The sequence below is a fragment of the Bactrocera latifrons genome, unplaced genomic scaffold, assembly GCF_001853355.1.
Source record: "Bactrocera latifrons isolate USDA-ARS-PBARC rearing strain unplaced genomic scaffold, ASM185335v1 scaffold_8, whole genome shotgun sequence".
Classification (NCBI taxonomy): Eukaryota; Metazoa; Arthropoda; class Insecta; order Diptera; family Tephritidae; genus Bactrocera; species Bactrocera latifrons.
The window spans coordinates 3,139,922-3,159,090 of NW_017537489.1; the positions used below are offsets into that span (position 1 = coordinate 3,139,922).

The 19,169-nt window shown below is 37.4% G+C and overlaps 1 protein-coding gene across 2 annotated transcripts in view; it reads left to right on the forward strand.

The window, feature by feature from the left end:
• LOC108976826 (lipoma HMGIC fusion partner-like 3 protein) overlaps nucleotides 1–6,307 on the forward strand; it is a 29,558-nt gene extending 23,251 nt beyond the window's left edge. The window contains exons 3-6 of one of the 2 annotated variants that reach the window (XM_018946189.1): nucleotides 1,735–1,868; nucleotides 2,130–2,256; nucleotides 5,527–5,769; nucleotides 5,849–6,307. In XM_018946189.1, coding sequence (XP_018801734.1) covers nucleotides 1,735–1,868; nucleotides 2,130–2,256; nucleotides 5,527–5,769; nucleotides 5,849–6,042 — 698 coding nt within the window. In that variant the 3' untranslated portion in view covers nucleotides 6,043–6,307. The remainder of the gene's footprint in view (nucleotides 1–1,734; nucleotides 1,869–2,129; nucleotides 2,257–5,526; nucleotides 5,770–5,848) is intronic. The other variant, XM_018946190.1, reaches the window with a different exon arrangement.
• Nucleotides 6,308–19,169: the final 12,862 nt, after the last annotated feature.

A 19,169-nucleotide genomic window follows, 5' to 3' on the forward strand; every position in this document is an offset into this window, starting at 1 on the left:
TAACAAGTGAGTAGGCTCTTGAGGAGAAAAAAATGTGTGAAAAGTGTCATACGGATAGACCGACATGGCTTTCGTTCTTTCGAAGACAAGCCATATATAACTATAAAACTTTTGACTATTCCTGCAATGAAAAGTTAATGACCATTAGAGCCGGTGGAGCTTACTAACGTTTTTTTGCTACAAATTTCAGCATATAAGTATAACGATCTGCTGCGTCCAGCTTTTTGACGGCGAACCTTGATCGTGTTTCTTGACGTGCGTTTTTGCTGCACAGAGGCGGGTGCGTTCTTTCGCTGCAACAAGAAAGTAGTTGAGACCTCGGAGCATACGCGAGGCGTGTCTTCCGTCTACCAGAATATGATCGATCTGGTTTGTGGCTTTTCGATCCGGAGACAGCCAATCTGAAATCTAGTACTACTTATAACCATATTTCTGGCCCCGGCGAAGTCGAGCAGCCTCAACCCATTTGATGATGGTTCATCATGGAGGCTGATTTTACCGACCGTTGTGCCAAAGATACCATCTTTGCCCACCCTGGCGTTAAAGTCGCCAAGCACGATTTTGACATCGTGGCGGGGTCAGCTCTCATAGGTGCGCTCCAATAAAATGCTCTCAACAACTTTTACATTTTAAGTTAAATTATTGTCCAATAATTTTTAGCTAAATGGTTTCATCGTTTCAACAGTTTTCGCTATTATGAAATACCAAGTGAAGCCACGATCTCTACTCTACGTAGATTTTACACATATGTACTTTCTTTCTCTGTTAGTATCAGTTAGTAGTTAGATAGGTGAAATGCCCTAGCCAGCATAGTCACTGAGTTTTTATTCACTGAACGATGTCGATGTCTTCCAAAACTCATATAGGTCTTAGTGCTTCTCATAGTACCGTTTTTGACTTTCTTAACATGGCTAAGTTATGAATTACTTTGAATTTTCACCAGAATCCTTTTTCGAAAACCCTCAAGTGCCGTAAGATCGATTGTTGTGAACTTCTTGCTTTTGCGTGATATTTTTGAAAGGGTTGACAGGTAATATCAAAATAGCATTTGATGGCCAGATTTTCCACTATCTTTGTTCGCCATCAAAATTTAATCATTACTTTATCAATTTAGAAAAAGGAAAGCTATTGGATCACTTGTTTAGGACAATGACATCGATACTATGTATCAAGTTTATGTAGGAATATGTAACGATTTTTTATGGCGTAAGTCCGCAGGTTTTCATTGCCTATGGAGGGATGACCACTATTAGCTCGGAATCTCTGTTCTTGATCACCCATTAATTACCGCGTCCGCTCATGGGAGTTCAAATGCAATAAAGAGATGGTATGTATCCATAAATAGGGTTTCCGAGGATCGACGTTCTTATAGATCTTATTTTCTAGGCTATAATTCTTTAGTCTAACCACATTCTTAGGGACGCTACAAAAGTAGACCGATAGGGACTGCAAACGATGTCATAGTCGAGTCGAAATTATTAAAATTTGCTACCGTATTTCGTAGTCAGTGGCTTTACTTTTAAGAGGCCCTGTCAGATCAACAATTGAGCTTCTAGTTGAACAATTTGAATCCACAGGCACAATACAAAATGCTCCCGTGTCAGTGATCAGTCATACATAATGGCAGCGAATGTACTTTTGAAATGCTCTTAGTGAAAAGCCCTTTATAATCTACAACATAATATACATTCTTGCACCTACAACTGTAATTACTTTCTATGAATTCGTTTACAGAATGGGTCGGTGATCCGGACAATGAAAGTGCAGGCCGCTTGGGTTTATGGCAGATGTGTCAGCGCGATGAAATATTCGACAATTGCAAGCGACGTTGGGAGACCATACTCACTGTGCCGACATTCTCGTTTCAAGTGCGTAACGCAGACACATTCGTGCCTAGCACCAATGACTTTTGTTTTGTCCACTTATGTATATGTGTATTTACTTTTTTAATTTGCTGTTGAGATATTTTATTTATTTATTTTTTTCTCTTTCATTCTTTATTTGTTTAATTAACCATTGTTTGCGCTCACCTACTGCAACAACAAACCACCGACCACAATGCCATCATCAACAATATCAACAACATCATCTTTGTCATCATTGTGATACACACAAACACATGTATACAGTTGGCAACATTTTTTATGGTTGCGGCGGTGGCATTGGCCTTGCTGACAATCTGCTTTTTGGTATTCTTGATCTTCATGAAGTCAACGAGAGTATTTCACATATGCGGCTGGATGCAAATCATATCAGGTTAGTAAATAGAATATTTGTGTACATTCATATATGTTCATATATGTATGTATGTAATGTAAATATTTGCGCACCTGCATATGCTGATATTATTTGTACAATTACATATCTATATATATTTAGTAACATACAAGTAGAACAAAATTTGTTGTTCGAAAATCGTGTGCAGAGAAATGAGCTTGGAAACAAGCGCGAAACGCTGTCTCAGCACAGAATTTTTTAAATTTATTTTATTATAAATGCAACGACGGCATTTCGTAAAAAAATGTTTATTTGACAAATATGCTGATAAGTAATTTGAATTTTTGGTAAATATGTTAATAGCATTTAACTTGAAATATTGGTCTATAACTAAACTCGTATTCGTGTGGGTTCTATTGTCAAAACTTTTAAGAAAAATATAAGACATATCTTCTTCTTAATTTTAGTAGGCAGCGACAAATTTTATAACAGCGCGCCAGTCGTTACTCCTTTCCGTTCTTTGACGTCAATTGGAGATTCCAAGTGTCCAGGTCCTTCTCCACTTTGTCTTTCCAACGAAGTGGTGGTCTTTCCCTTTCTCTGCTTCTCCCGGCCGAATACTCCCATAGCTGTAGCTGGAGAGTTTTCATCCAATCGGACGACATGACCTAGCCAGTGTAGCCGCTGTCTCTTAATGATGAGATATGTCAATGTAGTCGTACATCTGATACAGTGCATCGTTCCATTGACTGCGGCATTCGTCATTGCTTATGCGTAAAGGACGAGATTGACTTGTAGAATTTGGTCTTTGTTCATCACGAGACGACTTTACTTCTCAATTATCTACTCAGTCCGCAGTGGCACCTGTTGGAAAGAGTAAACTTGCGTTGGTTTTCGAAGCTGACGTTAGTTTACACAGCCGAATAAGATTTGGGGGGATACCAAATTCACACATAGTGGCATAAATTCCAATCACACACACTTAAAAACCAATTAAATCCCAAAGCTTTCATTCTACAAAAAAGGTGATACATGCTCCTTATTAGTCCTTCGCCTCGGTATTTGAAAAGAGCTCGGCCGGCAATCCTTCGGCCCCCCCGCTTTGTTGTTCTTCAGACGGATAACTGCTATTCGATTTTATTCTTGGTCGGCAAATGGAACTTTGGAAGTTCCAATCGTCATCAATTGGGGAATTGGGCTCACCATTTCATTGTTTTATACTTTCACTGCAATTTTGCGCATTGGAGAAGTGTTCCCTTCATAATAAGGCTCTGGGCATCAGCCGCTAGATCACCTCTGGGAGTTCTACAAGAGTAACATAAACATATACAATCGTATTATTGAAAGATGTGATCATCCGAAGCTATAACACTTTCGATATTTTTGGCAATTTACCCTGGTTTTGCGGCCAAGAACGAATCAAGTCAACTTTCCTTACCCTCCTTTTAATCGTATTCCACTGCGAGTCTACTGTATCCACCGAAACTAATGGTAGTTCGAATAGACAAGGTTTAGGCTATAAGGCGGATGAGGGAGTATTTCCCAACGACAGTGTTCCAAATAATTTTTAACCGGTCTTGCAATATGAAGACGAGCGTTGGCATGATGAAGAAATTATTGACTCGTCTTTAGTAGCGAGACGGGTTTTTGTGGGTAGCATTTCCCATTAATGGTTTCACCTGCTTTTAGAAGCATATAATAGTGAATGCATCCTTGATTTGGCTGATTGATTCGCTACTCATTATCTAAAAATTCATGGTCTTCTGAAGATCTTTCTGCACTTCGGGGCACGATAAACAATATTCATCGTATGGCTTCTCCTAGATCGCCCAAGGTGGTAGGATGGCTAAATGCAGTCCATTTTGAAGGTAGATAAGATCTACTGCAGTTAGATTTTAGCTCCCGATAAAACGCCTTGAACATCACTAATATGATTAGGTATATTATTTCAATTTACGCTATTTCTTCTAGATGCTTAACAAGTGTAAGATCCAGTGTATATTAGCCTTGATCTGGAACAAGAGGGACATTGGAGACGTAACTGTTGTAAAGACTCCATTTCATCCTCTTCCAAGCAACTTATGCAACTCCGGTAAATTTGAAAATTTTGACTAATGAGTCCTGACTGGCCTGTATCCAGTTAGAACTCCTGTAACTATTTAAAAGTGGTCTTCGTTGAGGGCAAAAATTCACAAGATCTCTTATATTTTACCCTGGTCCAGGAGAACCTTCCGATTGCACAGTTGTTAGTGTCGAACCAGCGCTCCTGTAACTATTTTAAGGTGGTCTTCGCTGAGGGTGAGGAGCTCCCAAGACCTTTTATGTTTTACGCTTGGCCAGAAGGACTTTCCGATTACACCGTTGCTGGTATCTCACCAGAGCTTGCCGAACTTGCCCGAAACTCAACCAACCAGAAGTGGAGATTCTACCTGTTATCGTTCTGTAACTAGTGAGACTGAATATCTGACTTAACGAGCTCATCAGCCTTGTAGTTTGCTGACAAGCAAATCGGTGCGTTAAGTTACTTGATGCCAGCAATAAGGAGTTAAGAAAAACATTCACTAGCCTCGAGAGTACGGCCAGCAAGCTCAAAACAAATATAGCCGCCCTAATACATGAGTGGATAGTCCCCACACTGAGAGAGGATGCACTCAGGAGAAGTACATCTACTGCTACTTTAATGGCTCCGCTTGGAAGGCCTGCAATCGTAGCCTGATTTTCTTGTCGAAGCCGTGTAGAAATTATCTTTTGACCAATAAGCCTCACAGAGACAAGTTTGGTCATTTGCTATATCAAATGGAGTTCAGTCCAGAGGAGAAGTCATCATTTAAAATGCCTGCGCTTGACATTTCCTCCAGTGTATCATACGGTGGAGACCCCAGATGCTTACAGCGTAGTCTTGCCAATGCAGGACAAGTGCACAAGAGATGCTCATCGCTTCCCTAGTGCCCTGCTTTAGACATTTTCTGCAGGCTTCTCGTTCTGTCGGTTCTATCTTATTAAGACCTCTTTTTTTGTTGGTCTTAAATCCGGGTTCATTTCGATTATATTTGCCCAATTCTCGTGCGATTACCTTCCTCTTTAACAGAATACTATAAGAATATGCAGTAGTAGTACCAGAACTTAACTAGAAACTTTGGCTAAGAAATTTGTACTCTAGAACTATAAGACATAATAACACAAGGAGGTGGTATGAAAAATTAGAAAAAAGATGTATAACCCATAAACAATTATGTGGAATTCATGGAATTCATGTAATTCATTCTTTATGTAAAAATATTTCAACTTTTACTTTCACATTTTTTATAGCGATTTGTATGATTGTTGCCTGCGCCGCCTTCCCGTTCGGCTGGAACTCTGATGATTTCCGCAAAATCTGCGGTCCCGATGCGAATCGCTTTGAACTTGGTCTATGCGGCATACGCTGGGCCTATCCGCTTGCCATAATTGGATGTGTCGATGGCGTGATCTTGGCTACGCTCGCCTTCATACTTGCCACGCGTCATGTACGCCTACAACCCGATCCACTCTATCAGAGTTCACTCTACAAAGGTGAGTTGCAATCAATTAAGAAAAAAGGAAAAACACTGACACTTCAAATACATACCATAATTCCCTCCCTTTATGCCAGGTGAGATTAACAACGCTTACATTACAGACGCTGTCAGCTTAGCCGGCTCACGGAAATCGCTAAATCTGCAGCCAATTCTGCTGGTGGCGCCACCACATAATATGCCCACAAATGGCGATGACACGATATCACAATTCTCCTCGCGCACACCCAACCATCGATATCGACCCGACTATCCGATGCATCAGTTTTGAGTAACTTTGTCGAACCATCGTTTCTGAATTGTGATCCTTTTGTGTGTTTCATATTTTAATTTTTCGTTTTGTGCTTATTTTGAATTGATTTTCTTCTATTGTTTTCTGTTAACATCCTCAATGCAGGTTTTATGGACTGAGAAAAAAAGTAAAATCAAAACCCTGTAATAAAAGTTATGCCACTCTCTTGGTGGCTATCTGTACATATACATATATACGGTAAATATAAATGTAATTTTATTGTATGTATTTTAAAAAATGTAAAATGCACAATAGAAAATAAGTTTACAAATAAATAAATTATTGTCATTATCTGAGCGAAAAGGCGATTTCATTTAATCTAGCAATTTTGAAAGGCTTTTCGGTTCTATGATTTATCCCGTTTATCCCTAAGGTAGTTTTTTGTGAAGACAGGAAACTCTTATTGTTGGTTGTTATGTATCGACAAAGCTTCTTCAACCCAGGTGCGTTTTATTTTTACTCTATTGGTTCAACTGGATTACCGAAGGTCGAAAACCTAAGGCCTTAAAGCAGATATTTGTCTCAAGGACATTGATGGACTTTCAATAGCTGAAACATTGTATTTGTAGCCCACGAAATAAGGTTAACGGTCTCAAATCTCTAGAACTCGGCGCGGAAAGGAGTGATGGTGCAATGAGTTTTGTAGACGCAACAAATCAAAGGCTCCAACAGCAATCGGGCCTAATTAACTAGTACAGATTTGTAGATAATCAAGATTTCCTGCCGAAACTACAACAACAACATCAACAAAACCTAAATTTCTATCTATTTTCATGCATGCAACAGCTTATAACTATCCCAAACATCAACAAAAATTCTGGTAAATTTAATTGTCACTCTGTATTTGCCTATAAAAATATTTGATACACCCTGTATCACAAAAACTTGGCTAAGGTCACAACCAATGCAGTAACATCTCTATTACGTGCGGAAGTGATAATATCAAAATCAGATCCGTCTCCATTCTCATATGTTTTTATTACATTTTTGCTTGCATACTTTTAGGCTTCCAGCATCTACATATGCAAAATGTATTCATAATTTATGGATTGCATTTTATGCACTAAGTTTTGTCATATCATCATTACTTTTATACTTTAGGAGATGAAAGTATTTACTAGACCCATATTGCCTCCAGAGATTAATGCCCTGAATAAGGTATCTTAAGTTTGCCACAAAGTTCGTCTGTCTGCATATACGCGAACTAGTTCCTAAGCCTTCTAGATAACGGTCTGAAATTTTGCACACATAAAGGATCTTCGCAATACAAACTTATCGATCAAAATGATCGATGATTTTTGTTGCCCGTTGTCATGCAATATACAAACATAACGAACCATCATTTTTACCCATTCTGTAACGGTACTGTTTGCAATAACGGTCATCGGATAGCACCTGCTTTGGTAGAGGTCTTCTTCTTACTTACTAGCGTGGAAAATGCTTCGCGGTTACAGTCGAGTTAACAATAGCGCGCCACCCGTTTCTTTGTTTCGCTACTTGGCGCCAATTTAAGATCCCAAGTCAGGTCCTTTCCCACCTGGTCTGTCCAACATAGTGGAGGTTTCCTCTGATCCTGTTCCACTGGCGCGTACTGAATTCTAAAACCTTCAAAACTGGAGTGTTCTCTTCCATCCGGACAACTTGACCTAGCTAAAAATGCCGCTGTGTCTTGATTCGCCTAACTATGTCAATGTCGCCGTATAACTCGTGTGTTTCATCCGCAGCGGTATTTGCCGTTGCCTTTGCGCTTAACCTTTCTCTTGAACACTGCTAAGGCCGACTCTTCAGAAGATGACACGTTCATGGTTGGTGATATTAGGAGCTATATTTATTTCTTGGTGAGCCTTCTTATGTTGGAATCTACGCCTTTCCTGTGGCGTATTGGAATTGTACTTCAGAGCAAATCGTACGATTATGATTCGTCTATCATATCAAGTTTTAGTATAACGCCATAAATAATGTTCCACTGGTCTAGGTTTTTCTCAAAACATACTTTTTTAAACTGGCGGACATGATTCTGGTCGAACTACTCAACTGATTTTCTTAATTTTTTTAAACGCCTGGCTGTCGTCCTTACTAGATTCACAATTTTTTACAATTTATTGACAATGTTATGACAAAATTTTTGTAAAAAAACATGGGGAAAATTAAAAAAAAAACGTTATTTTCTTTTTTATTTATCAACAGTTGTTCATTATTCTAGTAGGGACGATAACCATTCACTTACTTTTTAAGAATAAATTGGGTTTTTGTTTTTCAGATGATCCAAACATGAGAAATCCTGTACGTCAATGAAAAATCGCATCTCATTCATCCAGCCATTTCTCCGACAGATGTCATCAAAAAATTCCGAAAAAGTTTGTTTATACACTCCACGATATACCTCATGATGTGTGAAAAAAGTTCTATTGTAGAATAAGAATTTCTATGAAAAAAAAAATGTCAAAAAACAAGACAGGCTACCGTACTGACCCCTTAAGTTGATGTGGTCTGAAAACGGTGTTTCTTCCAAAGTTCAAGAAATATTATAACAATCTTTCAGCAGGCGTTGAACATATTCAAAAGTACCCGTTGCACAGTGGGTGCGTCCCGAGTCCACTGTTGACCAAAAACAGCGACGAGTTGACGATTCGGTCCAGTGTTTGGAGATATTCAAGAGACGAAACAGGGTTTCATCATTCCACTCCAGAGTCCAACGACAGTCATACGAGTGGACAGCACATGACAAGCCCGCTCCAAAGTGTGCAAAAACGCAACACTGGCTCGATAAGGTTATGGCGTCCGTATTTTAGGATGCCCATGGAATAATTTTTAATGACTACCTTGAAAGGCAAACGACCATCAACAGAATTAATCCACAATAATCTCTAGATCTAGTCCCCAGTGACTCTATCTACAAACCAAAAAAAAAAAAAAAAAAAAAAAAAAAAAAAAAAAAAAAAAAAAAAAAAAAAAAAAAAAAAAAAAAAAAACGAGTTTTGTCAAAAAAATTATATTTCTATGATAGACCTGAGACTTTTCAATTGACCTATAACAATAATAAAATTAAATAAATTAGTTTTTTTTTTCATCCGTACAAATATTTTACTCAATATTTCAACTTATTATACCAAAATGTAAGTATACATAATATATATACTCTTTCGCTTATCGTTCTTATTGTTGTTGTATTTGTGAAGCATAAAAAATCAATTAGCACCAACTGACGACCATCAAATATTCGTATATTGAATAATTTGCAATAACTTTATGTTATCCATTATTTAGGCATAAAAAGTACCGAAAACATTTCGCCAAATCACGAATAACTCGCCACAATAAAAAAGGAATGTTTCGTTTATGAATGCTATAAAATCCAATAAAAATATTGTATATCAAAGTAATTTGCTACCGCACAAAAAGGGCCAAGCATCACACTGCTCCTCCGTATACCCCGACAATGCGATAATCCCACTTTTATGCGACCCACAGTCGAGGAGTGGTAGACTACACCCAGTCACAGTGGTAACAAACTCGCGCCGTGTGCGAAAGCAATAATGAAATGCCAGCAGAACTTTATCGGAAACAAAACGCCAAATTTCTTCGCCATAAAGTCACAATTGCAAAAAGACGCCATCGTCACAGTCATCGCCACCCAACGTTCTCAATATGTTGCAGCGCATGGTATAATTTCCGCTGTATGCCATCAATTCATAGAGCAGAGAGAGGAGGTCGGTGGTTGCAATTGGATGCCAATTCGAAAAGTTCTCATTGGGCCATGAAAACGAAGATATCGTTAGTAAATAAATAACCTGTGCAACGCACCGGAAAACCCGTGGAACTACCGCCAGTCAACCCAGTCCACCACACACCCACCAGGCAGTCAAGCGGACAAACCGCCAGCCGACTTGACGCATACGCTCTACACGTGGGGTGAATAAAGCTTAGCAGGCGTTTAGCAGCTAATCGAGTGGGTGGTTGGAAGAAGCGAAGCCAGTCACTCAGTCGGTGGATGGGTGGATCTGTGGTAGGGGAGTTGGTATGTATAACAGAGACCTTGCGCTTAAATTCAACAATCAGCGTGCGCTCTAATAAGGCATGTACTCGCAAAGTGTGTATGTATGTAAGCGCCGGCTTGCTTTACTTCAATATTGAGTGGCGTCAGCTTGTTGCCCACTTAGAATATTTTAACGCATTTCTTTTGCGTTGATAGAATTTCTTATGAATTATACAAGAATATTAAATCCGCTTTCATAAATACATATGTGCGTCTGTTATGCCCGTGCAGGAAAGTGATGTTGATTGTTGATGAATTAGACGAATTTATACACTTACTTTATTCCTTTTAGTCGATATGATTCAGGAGAACGCAAAGTTAAGCCTTTGAGAGATTACCACTCTTAGAAACAGGGACTATTTGGAAGTATTAATACTAATATTAGAAGTCCACAAATTGATGGAAAGATGTCTGTGGTTAAGGGCCCTAAAGCTTTTGGGACAATCTTCTAACTTTTCGATAGAACTTTAGTGTTAAGATTAATCTTATGCTTCAAAATATATGCGAATAACGGAAGTATGAAAATAGAAAAACTTTTTGAGGCAGAACTGAAGAATATGATAAACCCAATTCATATTACTATCATTGACTTGTGACACAGCGAATCGGTCAATTGCCAGTTCGTGCGAAAACCTCTTTCCAAAAATATTTCGCATATCCACCTTTATGAACGATCTATCCAACACGATCCTTTTATCTATTTACGATTGCCAGATGACTCGAAGAACTTCATTTTACGATCATATAAACTCATCTTGTAAACTTTTTTATGCTTTCCTCTATCACTGTCACGTCTTGCCCTCTTCATTCCACGTCTTCAGAGCTCATAAAATCCGTGGCGATTTTTTGCGAGTTTCTGTACAGAAATTACCTTTAAGGTGTATGTTTTAAATGCTCAAACCACTAAATAAAAGTTTAGAAGCAATTTCGCAGCAAATCGGGTCTGTTTTGATTACGTAGATTTGACCGTCGGGGTAAACTTTCTTCTATTGCATAATTCTGAAGAACCGGAATAAGATATGCTTCTTTCTTTAGAACTTTCTTTCGTAGAGACGATAGAGTCATATGCAGAAGTCCCCTGTGCGCCATTCACTTGGCAGTTTCCAGAAACGATGTTTTTACATATGGCTCAAGCAACTCACTAGTTCTGATCTTCGTTCTTCAAATAGACATTTTTTACAAGCTGCCAATTATAAGTTGACTCATAATGAGTCATGGATTTTATCTCTCATGTCATCTGACACCAAGTCACTTTTCAAATGCCGAAAATCAGTTACTAGATCTAAATTTTGATATAAGAAGGTAGAATTTATACACATGTTTATTAAAAGTAAATATCATTTCAGAAATTACTTACTTTTCAAATTTATGTAAAATTATTCAAGTTTTTCTTACAGGCCCTTCATTCCATGCGCTTATGTGCGTGACCTCATAAACTTGCTTGCAGTCAAAGGAACCATCCACGCCGCAGCTCTTGGCACACTTCGCACTTCGCGAAGCTTTGCGTTTCCAAATAATAAACATTTTTTATTACATCCGCTCTCGAGATATTTCAATTCCGTTGGTCGAGCGCAGTTTTTTTTATTGATGCTGCCTTGGAGCAGTTGGCTTTAGTGGTGAGGTAGGAGGATGAATGGCTGGCCTGTCGAGCTAATCTTATAATCACTGCACGCACTTCGCCGACTGTGTCTTCGGCGGGAATTAAGATGTCTGCTTTGAATGGAGCAACTGCTGCTTCGGGGTTCTGCTGACGCGTCCTGCATCTCATTTACATTGTTTTTTTTTTCGTGCGCTTCATCTTGGTTACCCAGTGGCAGTGGTGGTTGTGGTGGCAGGTGGTGTTTGGCACTTTGCATGGGCATATACAAATAATTTGGGGAAATTGTTATTGAAATTACCGACCATCGAAATCAGCTAACCAATCAACTCCTCATTCGGTGGTTCAATAAAATGGCTAAACATTCTGGATATTGGGTGGTTGATTGCCAACGTTGTTGGTTGATTTTCGGTTTTTGACATTCAACGGCAAAGTTTTATTATTATCGGTCACTGAATGGGAAATTAAATGCCTTATTGTATGCAAATGGAAATATTTAATTGCAATTAATTCTGTATAATGTGGAGTCGCGTGATCGGAGTGGGGTTGAGGGTGTATTTGTTGTGAGCTTGACTTGTTGGGATAATTTATTATAATTGTTTTAATTTATTTTGTATGTATTTAATGCGTAAGGAAATGCATGAGGCACAATGACCTGTCTTAAGAATATATTTAATTTACATTGAGCGATTCTTTTTGGTAGTTTCCTATGGTTAATTGTGGAGCAGACTTCGCTTACCTTTTGACTTTCTTTAGGTTCGGTTAGGTTAATCTGGTAAACCAATAAGCCACGCATTGGCCAGTTTTGTGATACCAGATGAAGTTTAGTTGCTATGTCCAAGAGGAGTAGCCATACTTTAGGATGCCTGGGCTTGACGCGAATTTTATCGATACTTCAATGTATAATACAGCATAGTTTGCCAAGGGGACAATTGCAAAAGATATGCTCCATTGGTTCCCTGGTGCCCTGCTCTAGACATTTCCTGCAGTCTTCACGATCTGTCAGCCCCATTCTGCGGGCGTGTATCGCCTCCAGACAGTGACCAGTTAGTATGCCTATCATGTTCCTACAGTATATACCCATCATCACGAACTCCATCGCTCATTTTTGAGCCATCCTTATAGATCTTTTACCGTTGCGCTTATTTAACAAACCCTTACGCCTATGCTAATTTGAACCTTCTTTCCCAGTTGAAATGTGGGGTCAGAACGAGACTTCTGAGCCTCTGATTTTCTTTAATATATTTATGTTAACTTTGTCTCAGATTTTTTTTAATCTTTCCAACCTTAATTGATTTTCAGATCGTCAAGGGAATCGAGGAAAGAACCAAACATTATCTTTACTCGGCAATGCTTGGCACTAAGCAGTCATCTTACTTTTTATCAAAAAGTAGTGGAGTATACCTTACTAAGATTCAAAAATCTGTGGTGTCTCTATAAAAGGATGTCCTTCATACCAAAGGCTCAAACTGACATAGGTTGTGTTGTTCCAGCAAGATGAGATATCAGCGCTAGGAGATTTTCATATTTCTCTTAATATGTGACTGCAAGTATTTAAGGCTTATGAGTTATATGGTTAGCAACCTACAATACAAATCTGGTTTGTTAAGGATTCATACTTTATACATTTTGTTTCAGTCACATGTGGATTTATCCAGAATTTCGGACCATGAGTTAAAGTTAAGCTCTGTTATGTTCCGAAATCATAATCCTCAATAATACAATCGAGGATTTCTGGAAACCGTCTTAAGAAAAAATTTAAGCGACGAGAAATCTACAATGAAGCCTTAGCGTATACTTGTAGATCTTCCGACTAGGAATCTAAAGGTTTTTAAGATAACTAGAACCCTCTTTTGGTTTAATCTTAGATCGTAGAGAGAAACTAATGAACTCAACTATTTTTCTTAAAGTCGTTGACGAAAAATTCAGCCCATAGTCTTTGGTAAAAGAAATAACTGCAGCATACAATGCATTTAAAGATACAATCTGTTTCGTATGCTTATTAAACTTAATCCATATAGAGTTAATGGAGCTAAAAGAAAAATAATTTAAAAAAGTAAAAGCTCCAGCGATCCATTAAATACATTATCAGAACGAGTAAATCTCGATAGTCAACTATTAAGTAATTTTTATTAAAAGCTAATTGTAGATAATCATAGCAATTGTGGGACCAATGGTCGTTATGGCTTTTAACAACAGTAATGCCACCCTCCATTGTTGCAGCATCTGTTGTTGACACATTCAATCTCTCCACTGAAATGTTAAAAAAACATAAGGGAAACATCTGATTCGGACAACATCGTTTATAACGCTTACATAATTAATTTCAATTAAAAATAAAATAGATTCGCCACTAGAATAAACGCAATAGAGCATAAGAAAATGATTACCAGATTTAGAGAAAAATATCAGAAATATTACAAGTTTAAGTAGAATGCTTTTCTTGGCCTCAACATCTGCTCTAAGAAACTCAAGAAGCCAAAAACCAAATATTTGACTTTTAGGGGTACATATATTGCAATGAGGGTGGTTTATAAGCTATTTTTGTATATAGAGGCTCTTACTTTTGATGTGGAGCAGTCTGAGCTTTTCCTTTTGATTTGCTGAAATAACTTTTATATTTATTGATAGTTTTGTTAAAAATACTTAATATTTTCAAAGAAGGACGGTCCGTTAGATACTTAGCCTCGACAATTCGACTCCAATCGTAACTGTAAGATGATTCACTTTGCACTTTAGGAATAATCCGAATGAATTCCAGTATCTAGAGACCAAGGAATAGTCGAAACAGCATACTTTAGTTACTTTACCGTACTATCGACTAAAAAGGTGGTGACAACCGTTTTCTGCGATTCAGAAGGTTTGATGCAAGCGATTATAGATACTGTGCTGAATTTATGGGCCGAATCGAACGCCGAATTACTGTTGCCATCCAATGCTGAAAATAGAGGAAAGCAACATCACTTGACGAAAAAAAAGTGTTTTTCCTCCATGAGAACGCACAAAACCCCTAACATCAACTCATAAGATATTGTCATCGTCCATGCCTCTGCTCCATATAGCAGGACGGGGGTGAGTGAGTGTAGAATTTGATCTTTCCGAGGCTATTGTTTCGTTTTCATTGGGTTTACGTGGCGGAAAGCCCAGCGCACAAGCCTGGGGAAGGATGGTTTGCCTTCTCTCTTTAGCTCGCCTTCCAGCGGATGCTTTTTGGTTTACCAGAGGATACTTACTCTAAGACCGGAAGTGGTAAGCCCTTGTGAAATAATCATTTCTGGCTACTTCCAAGTGAATGGCGCTCACAGAACTTTCCCTGCCTTGCATGAACTTCTGCACATGACCCCATTCTCCTTCCTCGGTCGTCGCTAATGTTAAATTTCTCGAATTAATCTACGAAGTGGTGTCCTATGCATCACATTCTCCAAGTTTGATTCTGGTCGACTTTTTAGTTACCAAACTTGAAAACGTCACTCACCGGGTAGAAGGTTTTGTTGAACGAGTAGTTCATCGCCGACTAAGGGATCTACTGCGTACACCTGCATTTGTCAGACGAGATTAAGGAATTGGGGAATCGTTATGTATCTCGCTAAATGTACTGTTATTGAGAAATAAACCATATTTTTTGTAAATGTTCGTATTTTTTGTAAGCTAAGTAGTTATTGAACCTCCGTCGTAAGAAATTATTATCCTGAAATAATATTTCGTCCTACCTAAAACCTTATAGCCAACACTAACAGTTGTAAATTCGTGTACTTCTTTATTTGAAATCTGTGTTTTATTTCCTTTTATTTATTTTTTATACAACTGCTTCACCCCACCAAAGCTCCGATTGTTGGACTTAATTTTTTTTTTTACAACTTCCGCTCCCCACTGTGAGGTCAGTTGTATTGACTGTGTGAGAGTACCGCAATAACGCTGCTTTGTGCTTACTCGTATTTTCTCATTTCAAGCTGGTTATATGGTTGTATGTTGAGCCATTTTTCTGTGCCACTGATTGCTTCCATATTGCCCCAAACCACCGTTACCATTTTCTGTTTCAAAAGTCCGCCGCTTTGGCCGCTTTTGAGTTGGCCTGTTGAAATATGATTTACGAATTTTTAACTTGTGGCAGCATATTTCTTCACTTGAAAATTACGTTCGCCCCTTACCAGCTACTTCTTCAATATTTATGAACGGGGTGGGGGGTCTCCCATATATTTTCTTGCTTTGAGCGTGGGTTATTGTATTTTTACAGCTTCATATGGACGTTGTTGGCGAAGCTCGGATGCTGCAGTGTGCCGAAGCGCCGCCATATGTTGCTGCCACATGGCGAACAGCAGCGACAATGGGTGTGGGAGGGGCGGTAAAAGGAGGCCGCTGGTCGCTGATCAGTGGGTGAGCGAACGCAGCAAATTGTTTTTACTGCGAAAGTGTGTTGGTTGTGTGTTGCGTGTGTGGTCGTGATTTGCTGCATTTTTTTTTTCCTTTTTGGTTTGGGTCCCTGCTCTTTGCTCTCCGTTTTATTGTGTGAAACTATAATTTGAAGGAACTGTGAAATGTTTTGAAGCTTTTGATTGACGCTCTTTTTGATGTTTACAATTGTTTGTTTTATTACTTTTCGCTCGTTATTTTCTTTTTGTTGTTCTCTTGTTGCCTTTCCGCTTCACGATAAATTAAGTTTTTTGCGTTCTCGACCACATAACGGTACTCGTTGCGATTTTGTTGTATGTTGTTGAATGAGAATTATTGTTTCTAAATTTTATATATGATGCACTTATCAGCCGTTGGGTCAGCGCCAAGCGCCAAGCACTCGCTCACTCAAATATATTGCGAAAGTGCAACCAATTTACGACTTATTGTTGTACGCTTTTGTTTCTAACTGTATTTCCAGAGAATTTCAAGATGAAGAAAAACTTTCTTTGCATACAATACAAACAAACGACATACGTATGTATATGCACTAACACATTCAAACACATTCAATATTAATGTGCATATATCTACAGTAGTGTGTGTATGCGTGTGTTATGGCCGAATTGTGGCTGTGTTTGTGCGCATATAGTAGTGGCATTCCATTTTCGTTTTATGCAATTTCTGCTTTTGACATTCACTTAAATGGAAACCTTTAAGGCGTAAAACTGCAGTTTTCATAAAGTCACAAAAACAAAAACACAAAATGTTCAGCTTCACAGGTAAATTCGAGTGTTTTTTTGTTTCCAATTGTTAGCTCAATGGCAACGTTGTTGGTGCGTGACTCGTATTTTCCTAGATAAAATGGTTTGTTCTAAGAAAAATTTCGAAAATTAATTAATAAAGCTTGAGAAAAGTACGATATTTTTGTTATTAAACTTACAAAAATTGAAATCGATTTATTTTTCTTTTCAAGGGAATGAACTAATTGAAAAGTCTCTCGAATTTTAGAAAATAAGTGCATATATGTACACACATGTATGGTTTCTGAAATATTCAAAGATTTCTTATTGCTCTCGAGCCACATGTTGCCCAAAATTATAGTAGTCATTTATATTAATCTAAAAATAATTGAGTTAGATAATAAGTCAATTGAAAAGTCCTTGGTCTAGCATAGTAAACATACATTTTTTTGACAAAATTATTTTTTTGTTTTATTCAACATAGTTTCTTTCAATGGTGATACTTACACTGTTTGTAGCGAACATCTGAATTTTCGGTACCATTTTTGGGTTGCGACTTGTCCAATGCTTTGGTTCATCGTTTTCGGTGCTCATTTAACCATGTTTAAATTTAGCATACGTATCCTTGATAGTTAGAAACTCGTCATCATGCCAAGGTTTGTGCTTCAACTGTATTTTGCATCAACACACGAAATTCCTCCTTATCAATTTTTTCACAATAAAAAAATTTGTTTTACTCAAAATGATATAATTCACAAACTAACGATCCGCCAGTTGTTCAATTTATTCAATAATTATGAAATCATATGAATTTAATTCTAGTGGCGCCATCTATGTATCAGGTCGGGGAATTTTTAGTTGGTTAGAGTAAAATAATTACTCGAGGATTCATAAAAATTTTAAAGCATCCACTGTAAAACTGGTCAATTTGCTGTATAGGTGCTCTTATTATTCCTAAAAAACTATTACTAATTTATTATCTTCCACGAAGTTTCTTTCAACAAATTCATTGTTTTGTTGACTGTGGCGCCGTATTGTTGGAACCAAAATTCGTCCACATCAAGCTTCTCCAATTTTTGTTCGAAAAACTCATATAGAATTCATAAAGACATATGGTCTAATGATTTCCTCTGTTCGTAGAAAAATGTGAAAAAGTGAGTTTCATCGATGAAAAAAGTTTTCTTGTGAAAATCGGAATCGGTGACCATATCGATTTGAGACTATTCATCGAACTTGTGGCGCGACCATCAACGTCCCGGTTCAATTCTTGTGTCATTAAGAATCTCACAAAATCCTCTCCGACCCTAAGAATCAAGATCACTGAAACGCCAATCTAACTCGAGCAATTTTTGCGAAAGGGTCGGGGTACAGACAAATGTTTGATGTTAAATCGGTTTTCTTCTTTTAGTATAATTTCGTCTAGTTCGGCTCCATGTGAGCTTGCGTTGTTGGCAAAGCTTCAAAACTAATACATCTTATTGGGGATGAAATTAATTTAGAGTAATTTTTGGCACACAAAGGACTTGGACTATAGTTCATATGTTTGGCTGAGGGATTGAATTATTTTATATCAATGAAACTGTGAAATGTACATATTTTCATTAAAATACAATTCAAAGAATGTTGCAGTTTAGTCAGCTTCGAAAACTCTTTCTAGAATCGCTGTTTACAACAAAAATAAAATTTATATCAGATATTGACATTTTTACGATTTTTTGAAGTCCTAACCTTGTAATAAAACAACTGCAAATTATTTTTGTAACTTTAGATTTTCATTTGCCTAAAATAACAATTTCTTTCAAAAATATTTCATTTCGACAACAATCCTCAAAAAATAATTTGTCTGTGTTTGTTTCTTAAAATGAAATTAAATTGACTATGTATGCATATTAGAACTACATTATTTTTGTATAAAAACCTTTTAAAATAGCTAAATACTAAAAAAACTGCTTACGTGTAATAATCTGCTCTCATTTTTGTGTCGTAAAAATGACTAGTGAAATATATTTGAAAATTATTTTAAAAATTAATTTCCACCTTACAACATAATGCATTTAATTTACAACTAGTCAATAATAATTAAAATTGCTATGCTTAAGATTAAGTGTAATGAACTACCCCCGAACATACAAAATTAATTATTTAATTCAAAATAAGTAAGTATATAAATAGCTATGTACAAAGAGTTTAAAAACTAGCATTATTAGAAGTATGTGGTTGAACTTGGTTTGGATAATAAATGTAAATTTCGGTTTTTGGTGTTATATTATTCGAAAATGAGAGAGAAAAATAAAAAACTTTAATTAAAATGAAAAAATGATTATAAATTCAAAATATTAAA